The 22,241-nt window shown below is 36.5% G+C and overlaps 6 protein-coding genes across 9 annotated transcripts; 2 read left to right on the plus strand and 4 right to left on the minus strand.

Moving 5' to 3' along the window:
- Nucleotides 1–1,581: 1,581 nt before the first annotated feature.
- LOC105672888 (lethal (2) k05911) lies at nt 1,582–6,497 on the plus strand. Its single transcript, XM_012368134.2, has 6 exons — nt 1,582–2,090; nt 3,624–3,934; nt 4,264–4,733; nt 4,967–5,241; nt 5,515–5,660; nt 5,909–6,497. The coding sequence occupies exons 1-6, from the start codon at nt 1,949–1,951 to the stop codon at nt 6,059–6,061; spliced, it is 1,497 nt and encodes a 498-aa protein (XP_012223557.2). The 5' UTR covers nt 1,582–1,948; the 3' UTR covers nt 6,062–6,497.
- gwl (serine/threonine-protein kinase greatwall) lies at nt 6,420–9,584 on the minus strand. 2 transcript variants are annotated; one of them, XM_067354531.1, is made up of 4 exons: nt 9,441–9,584; nt 9,089–9,279; nt 6,936–8,925; nt 6,420–6,596 (listed from the first exon to the last, which is right to left on the minus strand). In XM_067354531.1, the coding sequence occupies exons 3-4, from the start codon at nt 8,809–8,811 to the stop codon at nt 6,550–6,552; spliced, it is 1,923 nt and encodes a 640-aa protein (XP_067210632.1). In that variant the 5' UTR covers nt 8,812–8,925; nt 9,089–9,279; nt 9,441–9,584; the 3' UTR covers nt 6,420–6,549. The 2 variants fall into 2 exon arrangements, with proteins under 2 accessions (XP_067210632.1, XP_012223601.1); XM_012368178.2 differs by having other exon boundaries at nt 9,089–9,578.
- Nucleotides 9,585–9,802: 218 nt separating this feature from the next.
- On the minus strand, nt 9,803–11,572 carry LOC105672911 (glutathione S-transferase C-terminal domain-containing protein homolog). Its single transcript, XM_012368179.2, has one exon. It carries the CDS (start codon nt 11,570–11,572, stop codon nt 9,854–9,856), a length of 1,719 nt encoding a protein of 572 aa, XP_012223602.1. The 3' UTR covers nt 9,803–9,853.
- Nucleotides 11,043–12,480, minus strand: JTBR (jumping translocation breakpoint protein JTBR). 2 transcript variants are annotated; one of them, XM_012368182.2, is made up of 4 exons: nt 12,301–12,480; nt 11,909–12,142; nt 11,653–11,832; nt 11,043–11,220 (listed from the first exon to the last, which is right to left on the minus strand). In XM_012368182.2, the coding sequence occupies exons 1-3, from the start codon at nt 12,354–12,356 to the stop codon at nt 11,682–11,684; spliced, it is 441 nt and encodes a 146-aa protein (XP_012223605.1). In that variant the 5' UTR covers nt 12,357–12,480; the 3' UTR covers nt 11,043–11,220; nt 11,653–11,681. The 2 variants fall into 2 exon arrangements, with proteins under 2 accessions (XP_012223605.1, XP_012223604.1); XM_012368181.2 differs by lacking the exon at nt 11,043–11,220 and having other exon boundaries at nt 11,518–11,832; nt 12,301–12,479.
- A 3,064-nt stretch (nt 12,481–15,544) lies between these two features.
- On the minus strand, nt 15,545–19,764 carry Rep (Rab escort protein). 2 transcript variants are annotated; one of them, XM_012368175.2, is made up of 11 exons: nt 19,448–19,764; nt 19,281–19,347; nt 18,610–18,801; nt 18,342–18,528; nt 18,025–18,262; nt 17,731–17,953; nt 17,441–17,647; nt 17,227–17,369; nt 16,991–17,151; nt 16,584–16,757; nt 15,545–16,370 (listed from the first exon to the last, which is right to left on the minus strand). In XM_012368175.2, the coding sequence occupies exons 1-11, from the start codon at nt 19,494–19,496 to the stop codon at nt 16,194–16,196; spliced, it is 1,818 nt and encodes a 605-aa protein (XP_012223598.1). In that variant the 5' UTR covers nt 19,497–19,764; the 3' UTR covers nt 15,545–16,193. The 2 variants fall into 2 exon arrangements, with proteins under 2 accessions (XP_012223598.1, XP_012223599.1); XM_012368176.2 differs by having other exon boundaries at nt 17,227–17,351; nt 19,448–19,761.
- Nucleotides 19,765–20,121: 357 nt separating this feature from the next.
- LOC105672909 (translation initiation factor eIF2 assembly protein-like) lies at nt 20,122–22,036 on the plus strand. The gene is made up of 6 exons (XM_012368177.2): nt 20,122–20,473; nt 20,560–20,664; nt 20,982–21,204; nt 21,323–21,445; nt 21,523–21,800; nt 21,927–22,036. Exons 1-6 carry the CDS (start codon nt 20,264–20,266, stop codon nt 21,975–21,977), a joined length of 990 nt encoding a protein of 329 aa, XP_012223600.1. The 5' UTR covers nt 20,122–20,263; the 3' UTR covers nt 21,978–22,036.
- Nucleotides 22,037–22,241: the final 205 nt, after the last annotated feature.

Raw genomic sequence — 22,241 nt, forward strand, 5'->3', positions numbered from 1 at the left:
GGATTACAATAATACAAAATTCATGCTTAGTCATCTTTAATCGCTGCCTATTACTGAATTTTAATAACGCGTATTTTAGGCGGAGTCCGGTTTGGCGGGTAGACACTAACTCTCTGTCCTTATCGATTATCGACGAGCCCTCTTTCGCGAGCGACAACAAAAAAAGATTTTATCTCTCCGAGATGTCGACAGTAAGTGGTTATTAACTGTCCGGTCAAAGAACGCGAGCTTAAAATCTCTCTTCCTCTCTCCACCCTTTAGGACGACGCAGTTCGTCGACCTACGTATCGCAATCCTGATTTACACTTCAAGGTCCTCCGCTTTTCGCTCGCCCGCGGAAGGTACTGTTTATACCTTCGCAAAAGATCGAAGATCTCGTCCCAGTGGACTGTTTTTAACGAGGAAAACTTGTCTACGAGACGCGATAAAACACGTCGTGCATCTGCTTGAAATTGCGTGTAAGAAAATCCATACAGACGTAAAATGTTGTTTCCATTTCTTTCTAATAAGTATTTCTTTATCGAAATACTTCACATTATGTTAGAGTATGCATAATATTATTAGCGCATAATATTGTTAGCATCGCGCAATGTCATTAAATAAATAAATGACGCCAATCGAATGGAGAGGTAAGAGTTAGCAGCGGTTGCTGCTACTGAGGTAGCAGATTCTTCAGATTAAAGAAAAGATTACGACAGACATGGGAGAAGGAAGGTTCTATATTCATCGTCGGCGGAAGGAAATGCATAAATACGTACCACCGGGATAGACAAGAAGGTGGGGATCACGCGGTAAGCAAGTTCACGGTCGTCCTTTACATGCAACCTTCTCTTGGCATCCCCAAGGCCAGACGCGAGGATCATGCTCTCCAATGCAAATCTCATCGCGCGGCATTCAAGTTGGACACGAACCACGCGATCGAAGACCGATCGGGCGTGATCCGGTTCCATCATGCAGCTTACATAATCGAGAGATAACGTAAATCTCATTCACAGATGGACAATCGGCCGCGTTTACGTATTCAAATCGCAAATTGATCGCGAATAACTTTCGAAAAGTTTCGCCACGAGCGATTGCGTATTAACATAATATTGCGAAATAGATTTTATGAGACAAGATCAATATCGTGAACATCTTATTATGTAGCATGTTACATAGCATGCACCATAACATGTTATCTCGATACATCCTGTGATTTACATGGGCATGGAAAATAGTGCAATTTTGTTTTCAAAGCTTTTAAACGCTTAGTGTATCACATCTTGAAGAACACAAAAAAAGAACAGAAAAGAAAGAGATGTAGATCAAAAGATGTCGAGGCGCAAAAGATATTATAAATTTAAACCGATTAATTCCCATCAAATTAAGGAAACTCTTTTTTACTTTGTTTTAACTTACAATATCTTGATTCATTTTTTTCTGTTGTTTTTTTTTTTTTAACATTTCAAATACTCAAATAGTTCTGAAGAAAAATGTTCCGGACATTCGGGACTTTTCAAGATACTGTGGAATCACTCCATCGGAGTATAAATAACTGACGGACGATTATTTTGCGCGTTGAAAGACCGTACCTGATCCCTACTGTGTTGCCCTCCGTCTATCCTCTGCCCTGCGATCATCGAGGTGGCGATAAAAGAGCAAGAGAAGAAAAGAAGCATCTTGTGGCGTCGTGCCGAGGAGGTGTCTCGCTCCGGGGGCAGAGTAGCGTCGACCGCACCAGAGGGTAGGGCGAGCCAGCTTGCTTATAAGCTCGAGCAGCGGCTATTCGAGCAGCTTAGACGGCCTAGTGGAGTCCCCAGGTACATTCGGCCGGGAGTCACGCACGTGGGCTCTGAGTCCCGTGTCGCGCGCGTCGTTCACTCTTCTTTTTTTTTTTCCTCCGCGGTGCTTCCGAGTTTTCGCACGCGAAACAAATCTTCGGTTTGCTCGCGAACTATTGTCATACGCGATGCTGGTGCTGGTGCTCGTGGTGCAGGTGCTCGCGACGATCGTGCCCGCGACAGTGGCTGTCGAGCTGGCGCCGAGATCATTGGACCTCGACTCGCTCGATGACGTTCGTTCGGAGGACGACAATGCTGTTGTCGTCGAAGGTCAGTTTTAATCGCCAAGCACCTCTCATATGCGTTTCTTGATTGTAGATAGATTTTCCGCTTCCGATTTATCCACTTTTGTCTCTGACATGAGCATGTCTAGATGTTTTGACAGCCTGTTTGATTGAGAAGTATTCCTATTTGTCTCATTGATTTGGACCAATCTCTTGGAATAGTTTTCGAATACAAACAATAGAACTAAAATTAAATTTTTTTTTAATGTTAATGCAAAATTGTTCTATTTATATTAATCATTAAAAAATAGCTACCTAATTTAGTTAAAATTTAATTCAACAATACGGAAAAAAATATTCAGTAAGACTTTTGCGTCAGATTTAAACCAAAGAATCGTTTTTTTAGACCTAAGAATTCCTCTAAAAATTTAAATAATTCAATAGGTTTTTTATAGCGAAGAAAGGACATCCTTTGCATAAGATCGCATATAAGATGTTAAACCACTATTTTATACGCATTAAAAAAACAATGTTTCTATCCTCTTTTTTTCATGCATAATGACTGTTCCGACAACTCGTTACTTCTATACAAGTTATATCATCATATATCATCTTGAAATTATTAGCCACACACAAGAAAACAAACGACACGCTGGTTTGTCAAGTCTCTCGAATGGTCAATGACGCCTCTTTGCTATTGACTCCTTACTTTCTTTGTCGACGACCGTGAAATCCTCTAACAGATGCAATACATATCGAGTATCAATTGACGAATATTTATTCGCGCGTCCTCGCACGGTAACCGGAAGTTCTCCCGGCGCCCGCAAACCTCACCTTCGATGTACGTGTGCACCTGTGTGTATCTCGCGTAGGTCAGCGAACTCGCTGCTAAGTATCTCGATGGAATTCTATTCTAATGTTTCGATTATTCGTCGCGCGAAATAAATTTTACATAACCGGCAGCATCAAGTCAGCTTAAAAACAATTATACTTTTATTCGTACATCATTTTTAACAATAAGTTTTCACATTAAAAATCGCGGAAAGCGAATTTTTATTGCTAAACTTATTTTAATTTAATTTACTTCATTATTTAATGTTAGAAATATCAAATGCGTATTTGTGATAATAATTTATTCCGTACGAATCTAAGTTCAGATTTTCATGAATAGCATATTATTTCTTTTTTAATTTTATCATAATTTTTATCACTGTTTTTTCTGTAGTTCTGATTGACATAAGAAAAACGTACGCATCGCGTACATTAATACATGCTAAAGTAAGCATTCGAGTACGTGCTAAGATAAATATGCTCAATGCATCCTGATTTTGCGATGGCAAACATGATAACATACAGTCACTCTAACGGACAGTGAAATAAAGAGAAGGAGAACACCTGAACAAACTTGAATGAAATTTTCCAAAAAAACTATTACTATTGTGCCACAAAATCATAAAAGAGTAGCGATAACAGCAGGCTATCAAAAAATGTGCAAGAATGATTACATTTATGATTATATTACATGAAAAATATCTCTGCGAGAAAATCATACAGAAATATGTTAAAAATTAATTTACAGCTGCGATCGATCCGGATGAACTCGGATCAAGGCAGGGTCGAGGTATTCTTTGGAACGGAGCCACGACTCGTGAGACCTGCCTAACGTCAAAAGGCGAAGTCGGTCGCTGTACGACCTTCAAAGAGTGCTATCCGTACTTCAAGATACCAGACCTCGGTGCTCTCGACGGTTGGGTGCTCGGCGTTTACGACACATGCAGCTACATCCGCGAGGACGGACACCCGAGTTTCGGCATCTGTTGCTCCAATTTACAACCCTTCGTCACACCCCATCCTGACAACTGCGACGATCCTACCGTGGAAGATCCGCAAGTAAGGCATCCGAGTGTGTCACACGATTAACGACCTAATTCCACGATCTAATATTGACACTCGTGTTTGTTTTCTGCTCGCGGCTATCACTTTCGCTACGGGGGACTCATAAAAATTATACGTGATCCGAATTAAAGCTTATTATTAGACAGCCTGCTTAGAAAGTCGTATCCCTGTCGACTCGACAATACAATTTTACAACTCGCTTTATTACTCAGTGTTCGCGCATTTTCTACGTCCGGCACGGAACCACGATAGTTGTTCCTTTTGTTCTATTCCTGGAAGAATCTTTTTCCATCGCGTGTTCATTACGCTGAAATCGTTTTCAGGTTGAGGATAACAAGAAGAAAGGCCACAACACAGGGATAGCGCGTCCTCAGGCTGCGCCTACCTGGCCACCGCCGATTCCCACGCATCCACCCGACCACACGATACCGCCGCTACCGACCCATCCGCCGTCGCCTGGTCTACCGACGCAGTCCACCACGTTGAAGCCGATAACCACGACGTCCAAGAAGCCCGGTCTCGCCACTACGTGGCCGACGAAGAAACCAACTTGGTGGCCAGCCTCGTCATCGTCCACGTCGACGACCAGCAAGTCCCCGATCAGCAGTACCAATCCCTCGCAATGCGGTGCGAAAAACGGCAACCAGGACCAAGAACGCATTGTCGGCGGAAAGAACGCAGATCCGGGCGAATGGCCGTGGATCGCCGCGCTCTTCAACGCTGGACGGCAATTTTGCGGCGGATCGCTCATTGACGATACACACATACTGACAGCGGCGCACTGCGTCGCGAAGCAAGTTCAACTTATTTCTCAATATTCTGCAAATTATAAGCTAACACTTTTATCAATTGAAATGGAAGAATGTAATGGAATGAGATTTTTCCACTATTAGCGGCTCTAGAAAATTCAATTTCACTATAAATAATTTTGCGTAAAAGCGGGAGAAAAGTTTCAGAAGAAATAGCGTCTGACTTTTTCTAATAAAAGAAATACAACTCTTTGACAAAAATGTAATATTGTTTCAGTATGAACTCATGGGATGTTGCAAGGTTAACGGTACGCCTCGGTGATTACAATATAAAGACAAACACCGAGATTCGTCACATCGAAAGGCGAGTGAAGAGAGTCGTGAGACACCGCGGTTTCAACTCGCGCACGCTCTACAACGACGTGGCACTCCTCACACTGAACGAACCTGTGGAATTCACTGAACAAATCCGGCCTATTTGTCTTCCTAGCGGATCACAACTGTATTCTGGCAAAACAGCCACCGTTATTGGCTGGGGCTCTTTGAGAGAAAGTAAGAATATTTTTTTACACTATTGTGCTTTCAACGACGTGGGTCGTTCAGCGAAGACAATTTTTGTTTTAGCTTAGAATAACAAGTATGTAATTAACATTTGTGTACTCCTTCAAGTATTCCTACTTATACTTTCTAAAGAGTCAATTTGCATAGCTACTCGCAGCACGATCACGGCGTTTATAACGCTACTATTCACGAATAGAATTCTAGAACATCTCTTTGAAAACCTACATTCCTTCAAAATTGATAATGATTATTTTATTCAATTAGGTGGACCGCAACCAGCGATTTTACAGGAAGTATCAATACCAGTTTGGTCAAACAGCGAGTGTAAATTGAAATATGGTGCAGCAGCACCCGGAGGCATCGTCGATAGTTTCCTATGTGCTGGTCGAGCCGCTAAGGACTCATGTTCGGTTCGTGTTCGCATATTCGTTATCTTGTTTTCGCATTTATATCTCATTTTTAACACCAAATGCGGCCGTGTAATTTTTAGCTCACAATAAGACTGAATGGTAATTTAATTTGATAAATTAATAAATATATAATTCGTTAGTTTTAAAATAAAATAAAATTTATAATTAGTCTCATTTATACGGTGATGCGAGATATAAATACGGTGTTTAAAACTAAATTTTATGAAAATTAATGATTGCACTTACAGGGCGACAGTGGAGGTCCTTTAATGGTCAACGACGGGCGATGGGTCCAGGTTGGCATCGTCAGCTGGGGTATAGGATGCGGCAAAGGACAATATCCTGGCGTGTACACGAGAGTAACGCACTTCTTGCCTTGGATTTCTAAAAATCTAAAGTAGAAGACATGCGACACACATATCTACTGCCATGTCTTTTTCGCATAGTCGCTATTTTTTCATAAGTTTCTTCGAATTGTCGGAGAAATGCAGAATCGATTGCACTCACTTTGAAAAAATGTGATAGAAACTGTTGAGCCCTAAAAATCGTACTTGTCATTCGATAAGCTTCGTAGCAATGTCAAAAATATCTGCTTTCGTAATGAAAAGCGATAAGATGTCGTCTTTTTATTAAGAAAATTTGATGCTATGACATCTTTTTAATTATAAACATTCAACATCATCGTGCTCCACGCTTTCTTATCGTTAAATGAAGTCATCATCATCCATTTACTACATAAGAAGTGAGCGAACACGGTGATTACAAGTAGTAACAAAATATATTTTATATTACTATACATACACAAGTATATATAAAAAATAAAGTTACATGACAACAGTTTTGACATCATAGGCTTCTGTTCCTGCCACGTCTTGCATAGAGCATAAGGCTACGTATCGCAACTGCTTATATTCAATTGCTGCAGTGTATTTCGTGCTAAAAGCAAAAAAAATTCTCCTATTATCTCCTATCGACAACACCACCAATAGCAGATTTAACGTCATTTAAGAAATAATATTGCATATTTAGGAAATAACAATGCAATGTAAGTATAAAAATTCAAAATTAAAATATAAAGTTTCAAATTTTGCAAGGCGATTTGTCTGATGCTAAATGCAGCAACAAAACTCTAATAATTTCATTGATAAGATCGTTCCAATTTCTGTTTAAAACTTGACAATAGATCGTGTATGATATTTCAAGTCTTGATCCTTGTTTTTGTCACGCAATATTCTTCCTGAAATGACAAAGATGCAATATCGAAGCGAAACTTACTTTGGAAGTAATATGTATCGTATTTATCATCGGGCTGCGGAATGAAAGGAGGTGTCGCTTTCGACGGCTCGTCCCAAGGGAACTCGCGGAAAAGACTCATGGAACGCACCTCCTTCGCCGAAGGGCGTGCTGTCTGGTCCAAGGTGAGAAGTGCATCAATGGCGTCGGTTGCCGCTGCTGATAACGCTTCCTCGTCCTCCGGCCATGGAACATCGCGCGCGAGAATGTTTGCGAACACTGCCTGTGGTGTCTCGTCGTTGAACGGCGGTAAGCCTGTGCAGAACTCATATAGGCATACGCCCAGTGCCCACCAGTCAACAGCCGGTCCGTGACCTTGCCTGAGCAGCAGTTCCGGAGCGAGATAATCAGGCGTGCCGAGTATGCGATCGTCCGACCGATTGGCACCACCCTGGCCGCCTCTTCTGACGGACTTGGGTGTTCTATAAGGCGTGTAACACCCGTTGCCCGAAGTCGCGGGTGTCTTAATAGGTGAGATACCCTGAGGCGAACGATGGCCATCGGAAGTGTTGTCCGAGTCCGTATGCATCTCGGGCGCGGAGTGCGACGTGGGCGGCGGCGGCAGGCGAAATCTCGTCTTTATAAAGGTCTGAGCGTCCTCTTCCTCCTGGTGCTTCTGCTGCTTTTCATTGTCGCGACCTCTCTGTTTAGTGGAGGATACGGGCGTGCTGAAAGCTACTCTACCCGCAGAGCCGGTGTCCTGCTCGTCCTGACTCTCAGACGGTGTCCTACTACGATTATTATTCGCCATATCAACAGTAATATCCACGGTTTTGGATATCGAAGTAACATTGATTGTCGGACTCGTACAGGAAAACGTGGAGTCGCGATTATTTCTCTTGGGTGTCCTATCGATGTCTAAATCCATCGCGTTGATCTCGCACGTTAAGCCGGTCGATGCACACGCCGCATCCGGTCGCTTTCTTTTCGATCCCCGAATCACGAATAAATTTGTACAAGTACTCACCGGACTGGTGTGCTCAAGGGATCGCTGTTGCGACTCTCGTCGACTCTCTTCCGCTTCGAGCGTGGATTCGTCCTTTTCCTCCTCCACATTCTGAACGGTATGATTGTTTGCTTGGTTGGAAGACGACACTTCGCAGGTATAAAAGCTGCTGGAACTATCTGGACCATCTTCATGCTTCTGTACAGTATCCTCATCCTCTTCTATACTTTGTTCATCATTGCTATGCTCAAAGTGCAAATCCTCCGCCGATTGGAAAGGCGTAACACCGGATATTCGAGAATAATCTCCAGATGCGACAGAAGAAATAGCGGAGTTCGGCGACATATGCCCCACAGTTTTCGTGCAATTTCTCTGCAGCACGGCGAGTAAGTTCATAGGTGTGCTTCTGTCGCTAAGATTCGATTCATTGGTGGACTTTTGGCCAGAACCGAAGGAGAGATGAGACGTCAGCGAAAGCAATTGGCCGGGTGTCCTGGCACATAGACTGGGAGTGAGAGGATTCACTAAATCTGATATCTCAAGATCTCTATGCAAAGACGATATCTTACTCAGGCCAAAGTCTGTAAGCTTGATGTGTCCTTCGCGCGAGAGAAGCATGTTGTCTGGTTTCAGATCCCTATGCACAATGCCATGCGAGTGAAGGTACTCCAATGCCAAGCATACTTCCGCCGTGTAAAAAGCTGCCATAGATTCCTCCATAAAGCCATAAACACCGAGCAGACTCTTAAGATCGCCACCCACCATATATTCCATGACTAGATACACACTGCTGACAGATTGCAGGGAGTAAAAGAGTTGCACACAATATGGACTGTGAGTCAGAGCCAGCGCATTACGCTCAATTACTACTTGTGACGCCATGTTCTTATTTATCATTTCGTTTTTCTTCATCACTTTAATCGCATACACTTGCTCCGGATTGGTTTTTTTGTATCCCAAAAACACTTTACCAAACGCTCCTCTGCTTATCGGCTTGACTATCTTAAAATCTTGAATGTCTGGTACCTAATGTAGAAATGCAATAATATTAAATATATCAACTAAAGACAAAAATAACAAATTTTACAAGTTGTATGTTTCTATTTGGATCTTCTAAAAATTACTAACTTATGGTATCATAAAAATCTAATCTTCTAAGAAATAAAAAACAAGAAAATAAAAAGTTTACCTTAGTAGGATTAACAATTTTGGAAATAGTATTGAAAATAGAGTTGTCAATGGATCTCTCGGAGTGTCGCGGTGTACGTTCCCCATTACAACGTTCCGTATCATTGTCATTTTTGCAGGATGTTTCGGTGTCTGGCTCATTGATATGGCTATTTTCATCTGAACGTGATTTCGGCGAATTGCACGTAGTTTCTTCCATTTAAAAAAACAGAAAATAAGAAATAAACTCGCGACAAAGATAACCTCAATCAGATACACGAATTCCAGCAATGAATCCGCCGCTTTTTGAGACACCTCATAAAAATCGCTTTTGTATCGCGAGTCGTTCGACTCTAATCATGATTTTCTCTTACTTTATTTCATGTTAAAACCAAATTCAAGAGCCGGGTGACATTTTCCACGCGCACGCATATGCAACATCGGTCAATTTTGAAACGACGATTTCTCATTCTCACAGCCGATGACGGATTTTATTGGAACTAAATCGCCTGACTCGACATTGAGTTGTACTACTGAAAAAATGCAATCTATATATTAAATTGTACTATTATTTTTTTCAGAAGTTTTTATTAATTATAAAATTATATTTCATAATCATATATACAAAAAATGTTTTTATATGTTGTCAATAAATAATATTTTTGCTGTCGTAATATAAAATATTTGTATATTAATATAAACAAAGATTTCTAGCATAATTAATTAACGCTCTCAATGTAAATTTATCATTTATTTGGAAAAGAATGTGATATATCCAGAAAACCGATTAATTTTCACACGCATCGCCGCGCATCAACTTATCTTTTGGTATACCAACTAACAAATGATTTTTAAGCGTACATGTTTCTGGTACTAGTTTCGCAAGATGAACTTCATACCCAAATTGTTCAGCATACAACTTTCTATCCATATCTATAATCGTCATGCATCTGTAGCCTTGCTTGGTCTTAATATTTTTTTCATCGTGCGTCTGATCGGCGGCATGACTTAAAAACGAATACTCTTTGTTATTAACATACTCTTTAAAAACATCACTTCGCGGATACGTTAACTGATGACTATCTTGCAGCGAGCCGTAGCAGCATGGACAGCTAACGAAAATTGCGTTCTTTCGTATGCAACGTTGTATGACCAAATCCGTTGCCAAGCCGCAGGCGTGTAATGATGTGCCGATGTTGAAATCTCCCTTGAAGTAATCCAAGTTGGACTGGCAAAACTTAACATTCGTCAGTTTCAATTTTTCCACCCGCTTCTTGGCTCTACTCAATGACTCTTCTTTATTCTCCAGCAAAATAATTGTACAGCGAGGCAATAAGTACGCTATCAGGATTCCCAAATGTCCACTGCCAGAGCAGAAATCGACGATAGTGTCTCCGGCTTTTGCCAATTTCAAGACGGATTTACACAAGTTCTGCAGTTGCTCTTGCTTCCGTTGCAATCTTGCGGGTGGCAATGAACCACCTTCTGGTGTGGCGTCGAAAGGCACAACAGACCAATCCAAATCTACTTCTGCACCAAACGGTTCAACGTCGAGAGCCATTGAAATGTTCATGTCTTTAACCAACTGCAACGAATGTTCTATATCCTCTTGCCTCGTGTAAATACGATTTCTTGGCTTGTATCGCTTAGGATCACTCTTATATAAACTCTCATTTACTACAGTCGGAAGTGTGTATTGGAGTGTGCTTAAAGTATGGTTCTTCAATAAAGGCAGGCAACTTAAGCATTTTATTATGAACTGATCTGCCAGCATTCTTTCATACCACTTGGCTGTTAAAGGTACCAATTTTGATATCGTCTGGCTTGAAAATGTATTCAATAGAATGTGAATACATACAAATATGATTATATCGGATAATGTAATACATGCGCCTTCTGCGTACGTGTGTTCTGGCAAACCTGTTTCATCCTGTATAGCTATATTGAGCGCAGCAAACTTTTTGCACATTGTATACTTGTACAGATTATGCAACCTAACTGGTTGAGACATATGACATTCAAACCTGGCTAAACTAGTGGGCAATTCAGCTTTTTCCATATCTTTTGTATGTAAAGACTTTAGACTTAAAATCAAATCAATTTCACAAAATTTAGTCCACACGCTTGCTTCAGAACAGGCCATCAAGCAGGAACCTTTAAATCCCAACAATTTATTAGAGTAATGCATTGAATATGAACTTGCACTTTTTACAATCTGCCTCAAGACTGTGCACAAACCAGCCATACAGCTACCTTCATTTAAGGAGACATTTGGCAATTCACACGAGTTTGCATAACAAGGTATTTCATCAATATTTACAACTTCATAAACAAAATTTGATAGATCTATCGTATATGCTTGTTCAGCTAAGTCTTGCTTACTTGGTATTAGCTTGATATTAATCGAGGATTCACAATATTTTATAGTAAACAAAGTTACTATTGTTTCTATCGGAGCAAGACATAAGTCTGCTATAGAATATATCGCTAAATATATCTCACTCATTTTTCTTTTAAATAACCAAGAGAAATATAAATATATAAAACATATAAAAATGTATACCAAACCTTAATTTGCACACTCACACATTAATCCTTAATTGTTTGCTATTTTTCTAAGGAAAGTAGCAAAACTTCCTTATTATTCTTTGCCTTATTATATTCTGTCTCCAATGTATACTAAAACAAGAAATAACTGCCAGAATAAACATAAACCCTTCAAACTTCCAAAATGCTCTTTCTTCCAGCCAAGCTACTTTGTCGCAACTGTAACATAAATATATCATGTGAAAACAGCATTATTATATGAATATGTATATTAAATCCTATCATTGCACTTTACCTTCTTGTTATTGTTTCTCCACTTTTACACTTCAGCACTTCCTTATATCTCGCATAAACACAAACACCAATGCTTTCGCTTGCAATCTCAAAGGCTGTACATGGATGACATTCGGAAATCACCTCATATTTTTCACCCGAGATGCAAGAAGAATTATTTTCGAAACTGTCAATGTAAAGTTTGTTTGAACTATCTGTCCAGTGACTTTCGATAATTAACGCTAAAACCGTTAATCTGTAAAGAATAAAATTAAATTAGCATAAAATAGTAGACATAAAATAACAAACATAAAAATATAAATAAATAGATTAATAAAAATGCTTTAACCTATACTTTAAATACCAATTATCTGTTTGCTATTAGTAAAATATATATAAAAAATTACAACTAACCCTCCTAAAAATGTAATACCTAGCAACATTCGCTTCTTTGTGCAAGATTCAATCATTTCGAATTTCTATTTCTTCAAAATTTACACTATTCTAAAATTGGAAAATACATTGCTAATTCCTTCTTGAAACAACAATCACAGTGTGTGAATATCTAGATAAGGAACTTTGATTCGGAAGCATTTAAAGCCATTCCTGAAGAAAGGTTCATACTGCATCCAATTCACGATATCCAGTAGAAAAAGGTGTTTTCTGAAAACTTTGCTTAATGCCAGATTTGTCACTAGAAAATAAATTTTCTGATTGGTTATTGAATGCTGTGCATCGAGTAAAAAAACAGTATGTATAAATCTTCCATGACTGTTTATGGATTTCGTACTGCATACATCATAGCGGGGTTAAACATTAGTATCGTCAGCAAATTATTTCACATATTATTACGTACGTATAGATATCACATACATATCTGATTAATCTAACAAAATCAGAAAAATTTATATTTAGATTTTATTTTATTTTTAGTAAATAATTTTCTCTCTTTTTACTTTGATCGGTAATCCATCTGAAGTATCAACTGAGATTTTATCTCTTTACATACGTTATGTAAACAATAAGTTTAATAAAAGCTGTGTATTTACAAGCTATTTACAAGCTGTGTATTTGCTTCTAATTTTCGAGTGTTTGCGCAATAAAAAATACAGTTCTTTCGTAAATATTTTATATCTGAGAAAATATCAAAAGTCTTTCATATTTCTTTGTAAAAGTGAAACGTAATAAAATAAAGTCGTTTAAAAAAAGATCTAATATAAAAAAAATGATGTAAATTATAAAAAATTCAAGGCTCGAAAATTTAATATTATACGTGTGTATGTGTAAATTTTCTTTCTAAAAATATAGTTCTTCAAAAAGTAGATAAGTTATATATTTTTCAATATATTAATATATTAATAATTTTTATTACAGTATCAAAGAGCAATAAAAAAGCGAAGCATTTTAATGAAGTCCATTAAACAGTTAAAATATGGAAGACAACGAAATGACTTATGATGAAACATTTGAGGAAATCGATCAGAGTATTATAAAAAAGTCACCAAAAATTGAAGATTATATTGAAACTGAAAATTTGAAAATCCATCCAGTTGTCATGAAGGAGGAATATCGTCCGCCGAAACGAGGTAGAGGCAGACCTAGGAAGAAACGCCTAGATGTCAAGACACAGTCTTCAACTACATCGAAAGTGAATTATTCTACAGTGGATTCGGAATTAGGGTTAAAAAAGGTCCGTTATCGTCCGATACGACCAAAGCCATTTCCACCTGGTGCCTCGTTACTCCGGCACAAAATGTTTGGAACACCACTTATGTTGAACATGTCCACTTTAACATCAAATCGTGTTATCGTAACTGTACCAAGTAAAGATAAAACACAAAACATAACTTTGAATGATTTGAGCAAAACAACAGTAGACAACAATGATAGAAGTACTATATCAAAGGAAAGTAAGACTAATGAAAAAGCAATTGAAAATTCAAACATCAAGATAAATACCGAGAAAGGTTTACGCAAGGCTAAAACAGTTTCGCACCTGCCCTGTAAAAGTAGTATTGAATTATTTTTCGAGAGTATGGCACAGACCGTGTTGAATTTACCTACAGAAGTACAAGCAGATATTAAAATGAAGATTTGTAAACTTGTTACAATGGCAGAAATGAAATACTGTGGATCACATGTAAAATCTAAGACTGATTAAACATAGAGAGCTGACAATCTATTGTTATCTACAAATTTACCAAATTTGTGCAGTTTTTTTATAATATAAGACGGATCTTGTAAGATATAGAATATAATTTAATGTTGCTAAGTGTATGTATTTATACACTATTAATATAAACAAATAATCCAATATTAATATACACATATATCTTTGTTTATATAAAGCATAGTTATCGAGTATAATTCTCTTAAATCATGATAGTTTATTTTTAATAAGAAATAAAGAGAGAAAATACTCATGGACGAAGCATCCATGCTAATTATAGTAGATAAATCAAATCTGTGAATGTATAATTCTCTATGTGTGCTTTTACATTTTAAAATCATGATTGTGTTGCAAGTTATAACATATTTAGCAATTTATATTTTTATTGATATATAATATTATTGTGAGTTATCAACATAAAAAAATGTACCAAGTAATTTATTTCATATGTGTATTCAGAAAAACACAAAAATAGAAGTATAGATTTATTAACATAGTTTATGTAAGAAATATATTAAATCATACAAACTTTTTGTGACAATTTCAGTTTCAGTTTCATGCTATATAATTTTAAAAGAAACAATATATAAACAAAAACAAGACGTAATTTTGTTAAAAAGTACTATATATATATATTTAAGTGTGCAATATATATATGTATATTATAAATACTAATGCATTCATGTATCATTTAACTGAAATAATCGAGTTTGCTCTTCTCATATTATTTGCAATAATAAAAAATATTAAAAACAATGTTTTAACAATTTCATACTTTTAAATTCATATATATGTTACCACAATTTTCCGTAATTCTACAAATACATGATAATGAAAGAATTCATATATAAGTATTTATAAAATAAAAATATGAAATATCTAAATATTAAAATAAAAAAAATGCTACCTCTCACAGCCTTGAATTCCCCTTATTTTTAAGGATGAAAAAATATAACATATTGATAGGTATAAATGCTGTAAAATTTTATATTATATGTATAGTTTTACTTTTAGAAGATAAATTATAAGATGTATGTGAGTGGTAGGCTAAAAGCGATTAATATTAAGAGTTAAATACTAAAATTATTAAAATTATTATTCTATTTAAGCCACAAACACGTTGGACGAGTACAACCGCATTCGCAATTACACATAAGTATAAGAATTTGAAACAAATTAATTAATCAACGCTTTTCTTTTCATCGACAGAACAAAAAAATTATTGAGAAAATTATTCCAAAACAATGAAAACAATAATTGTATCAGATTATTAACGAATTATTCATTTAAACTGAGTTTAGATTGCGCATTTTTATTACAGATATATCATGACAAGCGCATTGAAGATAACATATCCATTTATAATGCATGTAGTACAAACTATCAATCCCAATAAGTCAAGATGTCTATCTAAATAACTAATGGCTCGTGCACATACAATATGTTATATGTAAGTTGCGGTTTATGCTGTTAATAACTACTAGAGTATCAAAGCGTGACACCATATTTATTTATTTTCTTATAATCTCCGGCGATATTGTTATATAGTGTACAAGATACGTTTTTAATCTAATGATTGCGAGTGCTATGTCTACTTGGAATGAATTTCAAAATGCATCCGATTTTTTTCTTTGCGTAATACTCACTGTTTAGTTGCAATAAAGTATCAAACAAAAAATATGAAAATTACATAAAGATATTCATTCACAATAATCACATTGTAATTTCATATTTATCTTGGTAAACGCATTTGTGCTCTTCTAACGAGTCTGTGTCCTTACCAAAGCATAATATCTACTCACATTGTGAGTGAAACATGAAATTTGAAAGCATGTGTTTGTGTAGGCAAGAGATAAATTGCAGACACACGAATCAACAAATATCCCAAATATAGACGAAAAAATGTTGCGAATAAATATACGGACAATTCAAAATAAGATTAACGTCACAAAGCTTCGTCACTTCGCTTGCATTACTACTGTCTCATCGTAATTTGTATTCTATCTTGTTATTTTTTCTTTTTTTCGAATATGTTTATAAGGAAATGCAATAACGATAAAGGTAAAAGACACTAAAGGCGCAAAAGCCTTATCTTCTCTTCAACACTGAAGACGCAAAAGCAGTATATGATAATTGTTCATTCCTCCTCCTTCTCAGCCTTTTCGACATCTTGCTTTTCCTCGCCTTCTGCGGGGTCACCGCCCTCGAATTTTGGGCCCGGTGTTTCGTCACCTTCCAGAACAATTTCCTCTGGATCAGGTGCGCGCGGCAGAAAATCTTCATTTGGATACATAGATTTAAAAATATTTTTGGCCTAAAAATAAAAAACAAATCTTAAAAATCTGCATATAATTGACTTATCATTTAATATGTGTGTCAAAATAATCAAAATAATTGAAAAGAAATTAAATCGTTTTGTACTAATGTATATTAAAAAAATCGTATAAACTATAGTTACAAGAGAAACACACTTAAGAAAATAATATTATCTATTTATAGTTTATTATATTACATTATTGATAGATACCTGATTTACAGCAAAGTCGAAATCGAGTTCAAGATCCGGTCCAGAACATAAGTGTATATTACTCGGCGCAGAGTCGCTTAATTTAATATCACTTGCAGGTAAATTCAAATATAGAGACCATAACACTTGAGGTAATGGATATTCACTTGCTTCCTTCTCTCGTTGATCACGATCCTAATATAATTCAAAAAAAAAAATTCAGAAAACAATATTAGGTCCACTTCCAATGTTCACAAGTATCTCGTTCAATAAAATGCATTGATAAGTTTTTTCTGTCAATGTTTTTTAATGATATTTAGTATGCCAGAACTCTCAATAAACTGAATAAACTTAATAAAGTCAGAATTCTCAATAATTAATGAATTTCTACGAAATGATACGCCAGCTTCACACACGCTGATATTTACCTGAAGATGTCGTTTATCGGGAGAAACCGTTTGGGTATGAGAATCAGAAGAACTACGTGTTACATTAGAGTCAAGCGGTTCAGCTCTCAGAAACTTATTCACGACATATGCCAGATCTTCTTTTGCATTTTTCGTACGTTTGCATGTCATATGAACCATGACTAAGAAAAATAAAAGAGCATGATGTAGGTATACTGTTCAAGTCTGAAGTATACTCGCATTAATATTGTACATACATAATCCTTGAGGACAAGCGTTCGTGGATGGTCCCAATTCAATTAAAGTAACGGATTCTTGGCCAGGTTCTTCCGGTGGATAATACAAAAGCGTTAGACTTTCTTTATCACCTTGCATAATTGATCTGTTAAACCGAAGTGATCTCCGATAAAATTTTACGTGAATATAATATTAATTAAAATTATACATGAGAGAATTACACGTGAAAAATACCTATCAGTAATGAAAATTCCACGCGAAATTTGATTTTCTCCTTCAGAGGCTACAATTTCTGGTGGCAAGTGTCCTTGCCCTACAACTAAATGTTCCAAGGCCAATCTCTGTTTTCCGGTAATAATCGCTTTACATTTATCGTCATTAACTACCACGCCGTCTAAATGTCTCTTTAAGCAATAAACTCCGCCAAAGACTGCACATAATCTGCAAAAATGCGGAATATTATTATTTAAAAATAACGATAAGCTTTGGAGAAAAATTCTTTTATATTTGCATTAAAGACGTACCTGCAGAAACATTGAGGTAATTCACCGCTTCCGTACATAGGCCATAAGAATGGTGTATTTCCATAACGTCCAAGACTATTGAGGAAATGCTTTGTACGATTAACGCCATCTCTGCATGATGTTTTCTCCGTCGCCATTGCGATAGCTTGTACAACATAGTGCTGTACTATAGGCGTAAGATTTTTCGTATTAAGATATTCTAAGAATGTTTTATCACGGAAACCTAAAGAAGTGGGAACATTATTAGCTTAAGAATGAAACAATAAAGGGAGTCTTTCACACCATGCTACATACCGTCAAACTCTGGACTATCAGCACCTTGTTCCATGCAGGATGTTAAAAGCTGCATCAACATTCTCTTTTCAACCACGCTAACAGTTTTATTGGCAAACACATCGGCTCGAGAGCAAGGGACTTGCGTAAGTTTGTTATCCATATAAGTGGCAACCCTAGAGACCGCACGGAATTCAGCATAACGTGCAATGTTGCTAGAAATCAATAGTTCTACTAATTCTCCACGAGCGAATAATAGCTGAAATAAAAATGACGTATTATATGTACACATATACCCCAAAAATAAATACATGTATCTACAAATGTGACAATCTTACTTTAGGTGCCAGATCAATATTAAATCTTCTATATTCTTTTTTGATACGGTCTATGCTCCATTGTTTCACGCTTTCCTTTTTTTCAGCCTTGTCCTGATCAGTCTTTTCTGCACCCTCAGCACTGGCGCTATCTCCAGAGATTTCAGTCTGGGTGACTTTTGAGGAAACATCAGGTAAATCTGCTTCACTGTAAGAAGAAAACTAGTAAGAATATACAAAATATCTTTCAAAAATATCAAATAGCTAATATATGCAATTCCTTTCTTACTTGGAAATATACCAGGTTTCTTCAATGTTCTCCACTGTAGAATATTGATCACTAGCCTTTAAAAATTTTTCATTCTTCTCCAAATCGACATTTGCATTTCTAGTATTACTTTTAGCTGTTTTTAGATCTTCTATCCATTTTTGCAAGCCATCAAAATTGAATGTAGCCCAAAGACCTCCATAATATTCATTGCTAAATAAAGAAACATTAAACAGATCTTATTAAATAAATATAATAATATATCAGTTATAAATAATTTTGTTCTAAGAAATATGCCTTTTATCTTTAACATGATAAAAATTAGATCAAGATATCAAGATATCAAGATATCAAGCTATCTTACTTTTTTATTTTTTATTTAATAAATAAGAAAACTGTTATATAATTTTGACATTTTCTGATAAAAAACTTTAAAATATGTTTAACATTCAATACAATAGCAATTATACTTAATATACCAATTTTATACACATATAATGATGCACTGTGTCATTAGTTCATCAATGATAATCAATGCAATAAAATTATTTCATACAATTTTCAGACATTTTATATTGTTTTATAAAGTTCTGAGTATATCCATTGATTCTGTTATATTATATGAGTAATTCAACGACACAATGCAGAAGGAGGTAAGAAAAAGATGCACCGGCCGGGCATTTATGCATTACCTATCCAGGTGCAGAACCTTCTTGCCAATCCTGCTTGCCGCCGCGGCGACGATGGATTCGGTCATACCTATCGAGAATCATGACAGCGAGAGGAATTACTGGCGAAAAATTCATTTACTTGGCGAATGCGACGCGTGATTCTATCTCGTTTTGATAAAAATCAATACCTGTTCCTACGACGACCACATCGTACTCAGTCGGCAGATCGTCCTCCATGGCTGGCTATCCGCAGCTGTCTCGGAGCTGATCAGATTCACAATGTAACAATCGATGTAAGTTCACGAGGATACAACTCCACAATCGTGTGACGGATGCAGGTCGATCAGTTCATCTTCCTCGACAACCGACACCGACGAAATTCGTGTAAAAGCGGCCCCACCCCGCACACAAGCTTTCTCGCACTCGCAACTCGCGCGCGCACACGGACCTTCGCCCCTTTTTGTTCCGAGTTTGACAGAACAGTGCAATACGAACGCAGTGACGGGGCGAATGGAGGTCCGGGAAAGGAGGAAAAGAGATCGTTAATTCACCGTCTCGCTCACGTCGACCACGGAACATAAATATCGAAGTCGACTGCTCGCTTCCATTAGCATTGTCTAAAGAAATGTATATTAATCTGAATGAAATGTTGAATTAAAACTTCAAAATCGACTGTAAAACAAGAAATCATACAAGGAAGTATACATTAAATGCAATTTTAAAAATTAAATATATTTTTATTTAAGGACAAGCTCATGAAAACTAGCCTAATTATGTCGAGAGGGCAGTTTGAACCGTGTGACAAGTTTGTCCATCTTACTTTATTTTCTTTACTCAATGACAGTTAGACATAGTTTGCTTCAATATACTTGAATATACTTCTAACTCTTTCATACTGCTGCATTGAGAATATTAAAAGCATTTATGCCATTATGATAAATTTTTAGAAAACAAGATTTTAAATAAACTTAAAAAAAAAACAAAAATTTTTAAATTTTGAAAAGATGGTGAGTGATTTGAAACCGGAGTGCTCTTTCTCCTCCTGGTATCCAACGTTTAAGAAAAATTCTCTGAAGGCTACAATCATTCACATTCCCGACGATATTTTAAAATATCTGGAGCACGATGCATTTGTGTTACCTCTCGAAGCGACGAAATCGCTACCGGAGAATTCTGAGTGGATTGATGGTTCGCCGGTGACCGGTGAGGAAGAGGTGTTCATTACTTTTTATTTGAAAGAACCGTGCAATTACAAGGATTTATCACAGAACTATAATAATTTGTTTAAAACGTGTTACAGGAAGCTGATTATCAACCAACATTCCCTGAATTCAGTCAAAAAATACAGAATGTGCTAGACGAATATGATGCAATATTTATTAAAACCAACTGGAGTTCACCTATGGTAAATTATTCTTCTTTGTATGTTATTACTGTTTGGCAATTGAGTTAGTCATTTTAGAAAAGAGACTTTTAAAATCCTTTTTTTCTCAGGAAAAAGCATCAGTCACTATATTATAAAATACTGTGTAGTAAAAGCTAAATTTCTTTTTGAAAACAAATGATTCAGTTACTGGATCAGATAATTTCTTGATAAATCATTATATAATTAGTAATATAATTTTGCATTCGTGTAATATATACATAATATTCATATAGTATAGTTTTTATAATAGAAGTTGTAATAATTCATTATAACGATTATTAGTGATTATCTTACAGGATGCGATGTGGGTTGCACCAACAAAGACTCTCAAATGTAAGACTTTAGAAGAAGTCTATTTGTTGCTAAAGAGTTCCGACAGAATTGCTAAAGATTTAAGTACCGCAAGATCTATGAGAGATAGTGAGAATTCTTTGCCATTCTGCCTAGTGTTGAAACGATGGTGGGATATTAATCCTTGTACAGAATTTCGCTGCTTTGTCGTGGACAACGAACTCATTGGTAAGTTATCAACTCATTTTCTTTCAACTATTAAATTTTATTTAGTATCAACTGCTTCCGCGTTTCTGCCTGCTGTTACAAAGTCAACTTTCGCGATAACAAATTGCATCTTATGCAGCTATAAGTCAGAGAGATATATCGCAGTACCACAGTTCTAACGAGTCAGAAAAATATAGTATACAGACAGACATCAAGAGCTTGTTTTTGGAACGCATCAAAGGCAGATTTCCACTGCGTAACTGTAAGTAAGCGTTATACTAGGGTCAATAATAGTATTTAAATTTGTATACTTGTGTAATAGAGTTTTGTTTCTTATAGATTCCTTCGATGTCATACGACATGAAAAAGATAAGGTGAAGATAATAGATTTTGGTCCAATGAATGAATCGGCTACAAAAGGAACGCTCTTTACATACGAGGAATTACAAAATCATATTAATGACACGCCGGAATTTCGATTTATTGGAGAGGAAATAGGTATTCAACCAAAGTCTCCTACGCGAGCGCACTTCTGCGTTCCGCAAGAGATCAGCGAGTTTTTCCAATCGCGCGATAACGCCACAATATCCAGACGTTATTTGGACATTATCCAGAGGGTACGTCTCTTTCAATTGCCGAAGGAATACGCCTGGGAAATTTGACGATTTGTTTTAATACCACTCTTAGATTTGACGCTCAATTATGACAATTAACGTTCTGCTTTTCCGTTTCCTCTGTTGTAGGAGGTGGAGAATCAACGAAAAGAGCAAGAGAAAGAAAACAATGACGAATAAATATTCAGAAAGTTCTTGATGTATATACAACGATAATAAATATTTTTCTTACATATAAACATGCGTTGCAAAATTTGTGATTGACTTCTTTACTCACATGTACAAGGGATGCGAAACTTAAAGATGGAAATGTAAATTCTTGGTACATTTGATCTTTCCCAAGAGAAATGAGATTACTATCTAGTATATACGATCTAGTAAATATATGCATGATTACACGAATGTATTCTACTTGTAAATTTTATATATACATTACATTTTAGC

Source organism: Linepithema humile, chromosome 4 (genome assembly GCF_040581485.1).
Source record: "Linepithema humile isolate Giens D197 chromosome 4, Lhum_UNIL_v1.0, whole genome shotgun sequence".
NCBI classification, from domain to species: domain Eukaryota; kingdom Metazoa; phylum Arthropoda; class Insecta; order Hymenoptera; family Formicidae; genus Linepithema; species Linepithema humile.

Coding starts and splice junctions, on each gene's coding strand:
- LOC105672888 (XM_012368134.2), top strand. CDS start 1,949: ATGCTGGTGCTGGTGCTCGTGGTGCAGGTGCTCGCGACGATCGTGCCC. Junction 4,734..4,966: donor GCGGCGCACTGCGTCGCGAA/GCAAGTTCAACT, acceptor ATATTGTTTCAG/TATGAACTCATGGGATGTTG. Junction 5,661..5,908: donor CCGCTAAGGACTCATGTTCG/GTTCGTGTTCGC, acceptor TTGCACTTACAG/GGCGACAGTGGAGGTCCTTT.
- JTBR (XM_012368182.2), bottom strand. CDS start 12,356: ATGATTGAATCTTGCACAAAGAAGCGAATGTTGCTAGGTATTACATTT. Junction 12,143..12,300: donor GGTATTACATTTTTAGGAGG/GTTAGTTGTAAT, acceptor TATTCTTTACAG/ATTAACGGTTTTAGCGTTAA. Junction 11,833..11,908: donor GGAGAAACAATAACAAGAAG/GTAAAGTGCAAT, acceptor TTTATGTTACAG/TTGCGACAAAGTAGCTTGGC.
- Rep (XM_012368175.2), bottom strand. CDS start 19,496: ATGGAGGACGATCTGCCGACTGAGTACGATGTGGTCGTCGTAGGAACA. Junction 17,648..17,730: donor TTACCTCAATGTTTCTGCAG/GTACGTCTTTAA, acceptor GCATTTTTGCAG/ATTATGTGCAGTCTTTGGCG. Junction 16,758..16,990: donor CCGATAAACGACATCTTCAG/GTAAATATCAGC, acceptor GAATTATATTAG/GATCGTGATCAACGAGAGAA.
- LOC105672909 (XM_012368177.2), top strand. CDS start 20,264: ATGGTGAGTGATTTGAAACCGGAGTGCTCTTTCTCCTCCTGGTATCCA. Junction 21,205..21,322: donor CGTGGACAACGAACTCATTG/GTAAGTTATCAA, acceptor CATCTTATGCAG/CTATAAGTCAGAGAGATATA. Junction 21,446..21,522: donor CAGATTTCCACTGCGTAACT/GTAAGTAAGCGT, acceptor TGTTTCTTATAG/ATTCCTTCGATGTCATACGA.
- gwl (XM_012368178.2), bottom strand. CDS start 9,286: ATGGAAGAAACTACGTGCAATTCGCCGAAATCACGTTCAGATGAAAAT. Junction 8,926..9,088: donor AAATTGTTAATCCTACTAAG/GTAAACTTTTTA, acceptor TTTCTACATTAG/GTACCAGACATTCAAGATTT. Junction 6,597..6,935: donor CGATACATATTACTTCCAAA/GTAAGTTTCGCT, acceptor TTTTGCTTTTAG/CACGAAATACACTGCAGCAA.
- LOC105672911 (XM_012368179.2), bottom strand. CDS start 11,572: ATGAGTGAGATATATTTAGCGATATATTCTATAGCAGACTTATGTCTT.